General features: G+C 38.0%; 1 protein-coding gene across 1 annotated transcript; it reads right to left on the minus strand.

Moving 5' to 3' along the window:
* Window positions 1–3,493: 3,493 nt before the first annotated feature.
* On the minus strand, window positions 3,494–7,711 carry LOC111232739. The gene is given in 5 exon segments (XM_022760382.1): window positions 3,494–4,060; window positions 4,373–4,681; window positions 6,262–6,300; window positions 7,235–7,564; window positions 7,657–7,711. Coding segments are annotated over 5 exon segments (972 nt in total). The 5' UTR covers window positions 7,700–7,711; the 3' UTR covers window positions 3,494–3,809.
* Window positions 7,712–9,403: the final 1,692 nt, after the last annotated feature.

Below are 9,403 nucleotides of genomic sequence, written 5' to 3' on the forward strand. Positions count from 1 at the left end.
GGCAGCAACATTAAAGTGTAAAAAGCTTCTATGTTTCAGTGTGTGATTGGTCAAACTGAGACCTTCAGTCTCCAACATGCTGTTTGTGTTCAATCTTCAAATGGCTGCTGTTGAAGAAGAAGATGAAGCTCACTGTCAGCCTGCAGAGGGGATTCATTTCTTATTTCAACTCTTTCTCTTGTCATCTGTTGTTGAACAGCTGTGATGGAAACACAAAAGTCCAAATCCACAGAGCTCCTCAGCTGTGATTTGAAGCCTTAAAGTTCCCCTTCACTTTATTTCATCCACTTCAATAATATCAGTGAATTTCTATATACTTGAATTCTTCACCTGCTCTGTCTTATCATATATTCTTTCTATCATGTTTTTCTTCATCATGTTTCCACTGATGAAATATTCAAAGCTCAGACTCCATCAAATGTTCTGCTGCATCATTTTATTCTCATTTCCCCAAAGTTCAGTGGCACATGTTTGGTGTCTTTGGAAACTCCCATTTCAAATAAAGTTGTGCTTTGAATGATGAGTGTGTAAAGATGAAGCCAAAATTAGAAAGAGACATCATGTTCAGAGTAGTGTAACTCTCCCCGAAGCTGTGCACACACTTCTTAAAGGAACAATCTGTCACTTAGTCTGCTTTGGCTTGACTCTGTGTTTTTGAATTTCAAAAAGATTTGACAATAATGTTTCAGGGAATTTCACATCACCTTCAGTTCATCTTTCAGTCCTTGATCAGCTCCTCTCTGTCGCAGGAAGCGACAGAGAGGAGTCAAACCTTCACACTGCTGCTCTCTGCTGGTTGAGACAACACACTGCTTCAGTCTCCACACTTTCTTCCTCTCTTCTTTACGTGGACATTTCTTGAGTTTGAAGATTGTTTTTTCTCCCGTTTCTGTTTCTGGCTGTTGTAAACATTTCAGTGTAAATCACACTGAGTTCAGCTTTAATGAAATGTGCTGTATAAATTGAATCAATGCCTTCCGCTGCTGCTGCTGCTGTAATGAATCAAACCTTTATCCTGCTGCCCTCTGGTGGCTGCAGCGACACACTGCTCCACGCCAGGCGTACTGTAATACCATGTAGTAGTAGTGATGAAGAAACAGTATTTACTGAAGAAAAAGTCCCAACACCACAAAGTAAAAATACTCCATCACAAGAAAAAACCCTGCTTTTGAAATTCTATTTCAATACAATACGTTGTATAAGATTAATATACTTAACATGTCAAAATAAAAGTTTTTGTGACGGATGTTATAAATGAGATTATTACCTGCTGCAGGTGGAGCTGCTTTAACTTACTGACTCTGGTTCTGTTCCCTTGAAGGTCAGCTGTCGCCAACATTCAACTGCAAAATGGCTGAAATTTACAACATGTAATTTCCCCAAAAAATTTACCATTTTTCGGGGTTTTTGAGTTCTGTTTGTAGTTTAGTTGTTTCAACCACACACACACACACACACACACACACACAAACACACACACCTTAGCCACATACCTCCGGTCATCCCAGCTGAGGTTTGAGTCCAAGTCTCCATGTTTCCAGTCATCATCGTTTCCCACTGGACCATCTTCAGCGCTGCTGAATGCACAGAACCAGAGAGAGAAAGAAGATCAGACTGAAGGAGGAAGCTGAAAAAGTTCACCTTCATCATTCTGGACACAGAAAAATTTAGATCAGTGGACTCTCTGGATTTTCACTGTATAATCCCTTTTATTTTGGAGCTGTCTCAAGCTGCTAGTCTCATCATTATAAGTGAGCTACTAAAGTCTGTGCTGCAGCCCTAACCCTAACTTCCCTAACTTTGTCCGACCTCAATAATGGCAAACCCTGCAAAATGTGTGAGCTGCTGGGACTGTGAACGACTGACTGAGAGGATAACGGAGCTCCAGTAGAAGACTGAAATGCTCCATTTCTCTAGAGTGTGACCGGTTTGTAAAATTCATTCACTGTAACATTCTCAAGATATTAATAAATCATTGTGTGTTTAACATGAACATCCTTGTTTTTATTTATTAAAATTTGGTTTTATATCAAATTATCAGAAACAGACTGAACTTTAATTTTCAGATGTATTGACATCTACAAGTAATTTGACTAATTTGACTGTTTTTATCATTTAACTTGAACATTAACTATCTTTTACAGTAGTGTCTGTGTGGATGTAAACCTCTATGCTGAAGACACTGTTGCTTACACACACAAATAAAACAGCAGGCAAGTTCCTTCAAATTCATATAGAGTTAGAAATATGAAATCATTTATGAGCCACTTGAAATTTATATTTTACCTTAAATATGAGAAATTATTCACACACTACTTTAAATTCATTCAAATCTAGATATGCGACATTAGAAGCTACTGAAAGTGTCTATTACATTGCATAAAAATTAGGACGCCAATTCCTATCTTATCAAATTTTTGTATACAGTTTCATCTATGACATGGTTCACACTCCTAAATTTAAAACATGTTTAAAATGATATCAAATTTAATTCAGCAACTAAACAAGTGGAGAAATTCACATTTGTCCTTGAGAGACGTCAGATCAAAAAACTCTAATTTGTATCATGTTGGAGGATCCTGACAAACAACCTGTGTCAGTTATGTGGGAGCACTTGTTAGCAGTATCAACTGTAAAGTGGCCTTTGGTTGCTAAAACTCCAAATCCTAATAAAAACATCCCAAGGATGAGACCTCCAGGCGGGTGGTCTTTGTAGGTCTCTGGGCTCAGTTAAACTCTGTGTGGGTGGAAGGATCAGTGGAAAAAAGTTTCACTAAGAGACAAACTACAGAGAGGAAGGGGGGCTGATGAGCGTGTACAGAAGCAGATATGAATCTGCTCTCAGTGGTTATTAGGACTCATAAAAAACTGTTGACAGCGAATCAACACTTCCTTTCCTGCAGCAGACGGGCTGTGTGGGTTTCTGCTCTGCAGCCTCCACACCGTTAGCTGTGGCTTTTCACTTTAATAACACAATGACAGCTACAACCAGCCACTCTGTCAAAGTGGACGGATAAACACAGAACATAGACAAAAACATTTGAAACTTTTAATTTAATTAATTGAAGAATAAAAACAAATCGAACTAATTTTCAATACTAAGAGCTAACATTAACTAATTCGTTTTTAAGGTTACTCTTTTGTTTGTTAGTGTAAATACAAACAAGAAAATGTTATACAAATCAACATAAACACATTTTGATAATAACTCATTATTGTGCTTGTTTAGCTCTGTGCCTATATTCACATCATCCTGTACGTTTGTTCTGTGGGAGAGTATATTAAGAGCTGGCTAAACCCAGAGTCAAGTTAGTTGTAGGTGTCGCTGTAAATAGTCAATATATATTTTTATTTCCGTTTTGGTTTGCTTTGAAGCTAAATGGATATAAATAAAAAAAGAAGTCAACAAATCAAAAGAGCTGAGAGTTTTCATTTTATTCAAAGAATAACACTGACAGAACTTGATAAAAACATCATTGTTGGATTAAAATGTCTTAAAATAAAAAGCAAGAGAAGAAAAAATACCAGAAACAAAATATCTACCAAGCAGCTAATGATTCAGCTAAATCTTCTATTTTTACATGAGTCAAAATTAAAAGTGAAAATGAAAGAGAGCATTAAAATGACACAATACTAGAAACTGTAAATTTAATGATTCAAAAAGTATATGCATAAGTATATATGTATTCATCATCTGCAGGCTGATGGTATCTAACCTGTGGATAAAAAGATACATTTGACTTAAATGTCTGAACAGTAATCAAAGACATAAATGAGATTGATGGTGAGAAAAGGCAATTAGAAAACAGTCAGTCAGCATGTGTGCAGTTGGTGGACGGTCCCTTGTTTGTGAGGATCATCAGCAGAGAGAGTCCACAGCAGTACACCAGACTCTTCACTATCAGCACTGTGTAGAGCAGACAGAGCAGCTTCACCCTGCACTGAGGCTGGAGAGAATCCAGAGGAACCACTGCAACAGAAAAGGATTAAAAAAGAAATCAGTCAATGCTCTGCTGCTCTGCTCTCTTTGACAGCGTCTCCACATGAAGCTGAAGCACTGCTCAACACAGTCACCAAGTCTTCATCACCTTCTTCTGTCAAGTGTTTCTGACAATTCAAATCACTCCAGGATCAAATGGAAAGTCCAACATATAAAAAGACACGGTTGTTATGAGCTTGAAGTTGGATTCACTCATTTTCTTTTTGTAGCCACTTGGGAGCAGAAGAACTCCTCAACAAGCTAAATAACACATCTCTGACCTTTGACCTTGCGTAGAAGTCATTAGACTAATTCTTAATATAGAAATATGAATGACAGCGTCTCCACATGAAGTTGAATCACTGCTCAACACAGTCAGCAAGCCTTCATCACCTTGTTGTGTTTGGGCCTCCACTGTGCCGCCCTCGTGCTTGACGTAGCAGCGGTATTTATATGTGCTGTTCTCTGGCTGATGGATCAGCAAGATGGCGGCGGTGCGTCCCGACTCTCTGAGCTCCAGCTGCTCTCCATCATCACGGGTCAGCTCCTCCAGAGGACCATCCTCCTTCTGTCTTTTCCAGGAGAACTGGACCAGAGGAGGAGACATGGCTGAGGCCAGACACAGCAGGGAGCTCTTCCCCTCCAGGTGGGCTCTGGATGCTGCTGGGTACACGCTCACCACGGGCTTCACTACGGGCTCATCTGAAGTTTGACAGCAGCAACAAGCAGCACAGACACATTCACACAGTCAACAGCAGCTTCCAGCACTGCACTGCATTCAGTCTGATCCTGGAAACTACATGGACTCTGATCACTAAACTACTCATCAATACAGCACAAAGGTCCCCACATATACTGGATTCACCTTCACATAGATTTACTCTGCTATATATCATGCTTATATATGATGTATATCATCAGAGAAAGATCAAGTTCAACAAAGTCAAAGATGGAAACACTATTTCAATTCTTTATATTCATATTTCACTTTTATAAATCATCAGCTCAGAATATATGTGTCTTCATGATATTATATTCATGTATTTACAATAGTATGAAGTAATATCCTTTAATAAAAACATGCACTTACTATTTGTTTTAAATACAATGACAGTTATGAGATATACAGTGTTAACTGAATATAATAATATTATTAAGGATTTTATAGCCAATCTAAAAAACAACAAATATTTACAGTGATATATTCTGACAATATATATAATTAGAAATAAAGATGTGTTCATGTATTTTTATATTTTCTTATACATACAGAGGTTTAGGTATAATTTCTGAGAGTACACATATACAAACATTTTATTTATTGATACTAAATTCTATTTTTTTATTAGGTAAATATTTTATATATTGATTTTAAACATATGATTAAAATATTTACCCTCAGACAATTTTACATAAATTCTACATTAAACTAAATACGTGTTTTAGTAAGAGAAATATTTAAGTCATATAAATAACAGTTATTACAAACAAACAAATATAAAGAACAATATATAGACTAATCTTCTTCAGTTATTACAAATATATTTCAAACTATTGTTAATATATTTCATACAATTATCATTATGTAAGGTGTGGTTATATTCATTAGATAAACAGATTTAAGATACAAATTATATTTACTGTGAATTAGTTTAATATACACCATGGAAGTATAGATGTATCATCCTGCATGATATAGTATGTACATAGAAAATCTATATGTCAGTCTATTAATTATATTTCACCTACACTCACATTATTTAACATCATTAAATTTGTTTAATTATTAGATATAATATTTTATATATTTTTCCTCAAGTTGTTTGTTGTTGTTTAAATGAATATTTCATATAAAAGACATTTATCATCAGACAATAACTGTATTCATTTACTGTATTTACCAGCAAAACTTTTAAAATCTCATTTCCCATAAAGGAAAATCAGGTTTTAAAACATGTAAGTTTGAAGAGTGAATGTGAAGAATCCTGCTCATCACTGAAATCACTTTGATGAACTGGACACTTTGTAGCAAAAAGTCAAGTGAGCAGGAAAATCCTCCACAATCCTTCATGTAGAAGTGAATTGTTTGAGGAGAGAGAAGAGAGAAAAAGAAACATCTTTTCACTAATGATGGAACTTTTTCATTGAAAACGGCTGCATCAGGAACTTTGTACTAACTCTGAACAAACTAACATGTAAAGTTGAAGCAGCAGAAAGTGACTTCAAACACATTTTACACTTCTTCAATAAAACAATGAAGGAAAGTAAATGTTTGTTCTTACCTGATACATACAGTTTGTTCCAGAGCCAAAGAATTCGTGGTCTTCTCCTCCCACAGTGAAAAAGACTGATACAAAAACCTGTCTGCTGTTGAATGTGTCAGCTGAGGTGAAGGAGTCCACATATGAACCAGAATCATATTTCAGCTCCATCATGTGTTTCTCTAATGTTCATATACTGTCTCTTCTTCTCTTTTTTCTTCACACTGAAATATCTCAAGAAATATTCCCATTTCAATTGGTTCAGACGTTCATGTTCCCCTCAGGATGAACCCTGGTAACTTTGGTGATCCTCTGACTTTTCATTAGCGCCATCACAGGTCACATTGAATTTGTCCAATACTTTGGTTTATGATAAACACCTGCAGAACTAAACGAGTTCCCATCAGCCTCAGCTGCTCTTTGTTTTTACTGATTATTAGCAAATGTTAGCATGCTAACAGTAAACTGCTAAACACCATGCCATGTTAGCATTATCACTGTGAGCATGTTAGCATTTAGCTGAAAGCAGCACTGTGTCTTAGTCCAGCCTCACAGAGCTGGCGCATGGCTGTAGACTCCTGTTCATCTTCATGTCAAACTTTGGCTTGGAGCCTCATCACACTTGTCTTTGTACATGTCATTGCTCCAATGGTTCTCATGTGATTTAAAGTTTCTTTGTTGTTTCCACTTTTCTGTTGATCTGATTTGATTCATTGAGTTCTCTGATAGTTTCTCCTCATCTTGTTTTATGTAATTTGCTTCTGTGTTTCTTCTTTGTCCTCACTGTGTGGAACAACAGGAAACCTGCTGAAATATCTGATCAAAATATCAATCAATATCAAAGAAAAGTCAAGAAAAAGTATTAGAGCTGGAGGTGAAATATGTGAACCTGGGCTGTGGCTTCCTGCTCTCTTCCTGTCACAAACACTGTTTGACAGCTGTTCATCTGGAGGTTTTTGTTCAGGCTGCAGGGATCATTTCTCACTGTGGTTATCATCCTTCAGACAGGAGCAGTAGTAGGAGGCTGAATGAGAGAGTTTAACTTTTTCTATCTTCAACTCACAGCCGTTTTCTTTAGTAACAGCTGTGAAATCATCTTTCTGAGGATGATTGTAATAATATATGTTGCTATTGTCTTTGTTAATATACAGAATCAAGCTGAATGTTTCTGTCTCTTTCTTCTGGTACCAGTATACATCTCCATCATAGTCACACTGGTCAGTTCGATCACAGCTGAAGGAGACTGTTTCATCAACTCTCCTGGTCAATGATAACTGGTCTTGAATCAGCCTGGCAATTGGCTCTGCTGCCATGGCAACCAGTGCTGTAGAGACACAGACAGGTAGATGAAGGTTAGTGTGACAGTGTTTGTCACAGGTTGAGTTTGCTGGCTCCTGATTGGCTGGAAACACTCACCTGAACACAGACAGCACAGAGCAGCAGCTGGGAGGAAAAGCATTTTGTGCCGTGGTGTTTCCTCTGGTGAACCTGGGGAGAAGTGGAGCTCTGATGCAGCTGAGGCCAAACAAGGACGAGCTGTGAGCTCAGACGAGGGCCACGTGGTTTCTGACGCCTCCTCAAACTTCCCATCAGCCCCTGCGGCCCACAGATGAGGCTGCTGCTGCTGATTGACAGATCAGCTGAAGCTGTTGTGTGCTTTTCCTCTGAGTTGGAGCTTTTAAAGGGGAAAGAAAAATGACAGGTTACTGGTGAATTTAGTAACACGCACTGTCATCTATTGTTGAACAGCTGTGATGGAAACACAGAAGTCCAAATCCACAGAGCTCCTCAGCTGTGATTTGAAGCCTTAAAGTTCCCCTTCACTTTATTTCATTCACTTCAATAATATCAGTGAATTTCTTTGGACTTGAATTCTTCACCGGCTCTGTCTTATCATATATTCTCTCTATCATGTTTTTCTTCATCATCTTTGCACTGATGAAATTTTCAGAGCTCAGACTCCATCAAATGTTCTGCTGCATCATTTTATTCCCATTTCCCCAAAGTTCAGTGGCACATGTTTGGTGTCTTTGGAAACTCCCATTTCAAATAAAGTTGTGCTTTTAATGAGTGTGTAAAGATGAAGCCAGCGGAGGGTCCTGAAAAGTTTCAGACTGACCTCTTGACCTTTGTCTGGACCAGTGTCGCTCGTCATTGTGTCAAATCCATCACACAAACACAGTGGAAGGAGTCGTTGACTGATGTGACGCTTGTCTGAGACTGAAGAGATGATCTTCACCATTTCACCACAACACACAGTCGCTCTTCTAACAGTTGTTGATGGTGAAAACGATCCAACTGTTCAGAGTCACACATTCTGTCTGGGATGTATTGTGATGAAAGAAAAGCTCAGCAGCACACACAAAAGATCATACATCCTCACAAACAGAGTCAATAATAGAAAGAGAGATCATGTTCAAAGTAGTGGAACTCTCCCTGAAGCTGTGCACACACTTCTTAAAGGAACAGTCTGCCACTTTGTCTGCTTTGGCTTGACTCTGTGTTTCAAGAAAATTTGACAATAATGTTTCAGTCAACTTGAAATCAGAGAATAAGCTGCTGTTTGTCTTTATATTCGAATTGAAAAGAGCTCAAAGCAACAACAACAACAAATTAAAGTCAAGCTTGTTTTGTGTCAGAGGAATTTCACATCACCTTCAGTTCATCTTTCAGTCTTTGATGAGCTCCTCTCTGTTGCCTCCTGCTGTCAGGAGTCAAACCTTCACACTGCTGCTCTCTGCTGGTTGAGACAACACACTGCTTCAGTCTCCACACTTTCTTCTTCTCTTCTTTACATGGACATTTCTTGCAGCTTATGTCTATTAAGCCCAGTGTGAAATATCTGACCACAAATGTAAGGAGCATATCACTCTCTCACCTCAGCATCTGCAGTATGTGAATCTGCACTGATTTGATCTTTGCAGTCATCAGTGAAGGGCGAGGCCTGAGTACATTTAAAAAACACTTTTAACCAACTGCCACCTTCAAATAAGATCATCAGATAAGACTGAAGTCACAGACCAGATCTCTTATATTTGACACATTCCGAGACTTTCCACATATTCCTTATTAACTGACTTAGATCCACATGTCCTCTTTTCAGTCTTGCACAGGGTCGTTTAATTGTGCTCTCAGTCTCTGACGCATTTTGACACCTTAAAAT

This window comes from Seriola dumerili, unplaced genomic scaffold (assembly GCF_002260705.1).
Source record: "Seriola dumerili isolate Sdu_G_001 unplaced genomic scaffold, Sdu_1.0 BDQW01000018.1, whole genome shotgun sequence".
In the NCBI taxonomy this organism is placed as follows: Eukaryota; Metazoa; Chordata; class Actinopteri; order Carangiformes; family Carangidae; genus Seriola; species Seriola dumerili.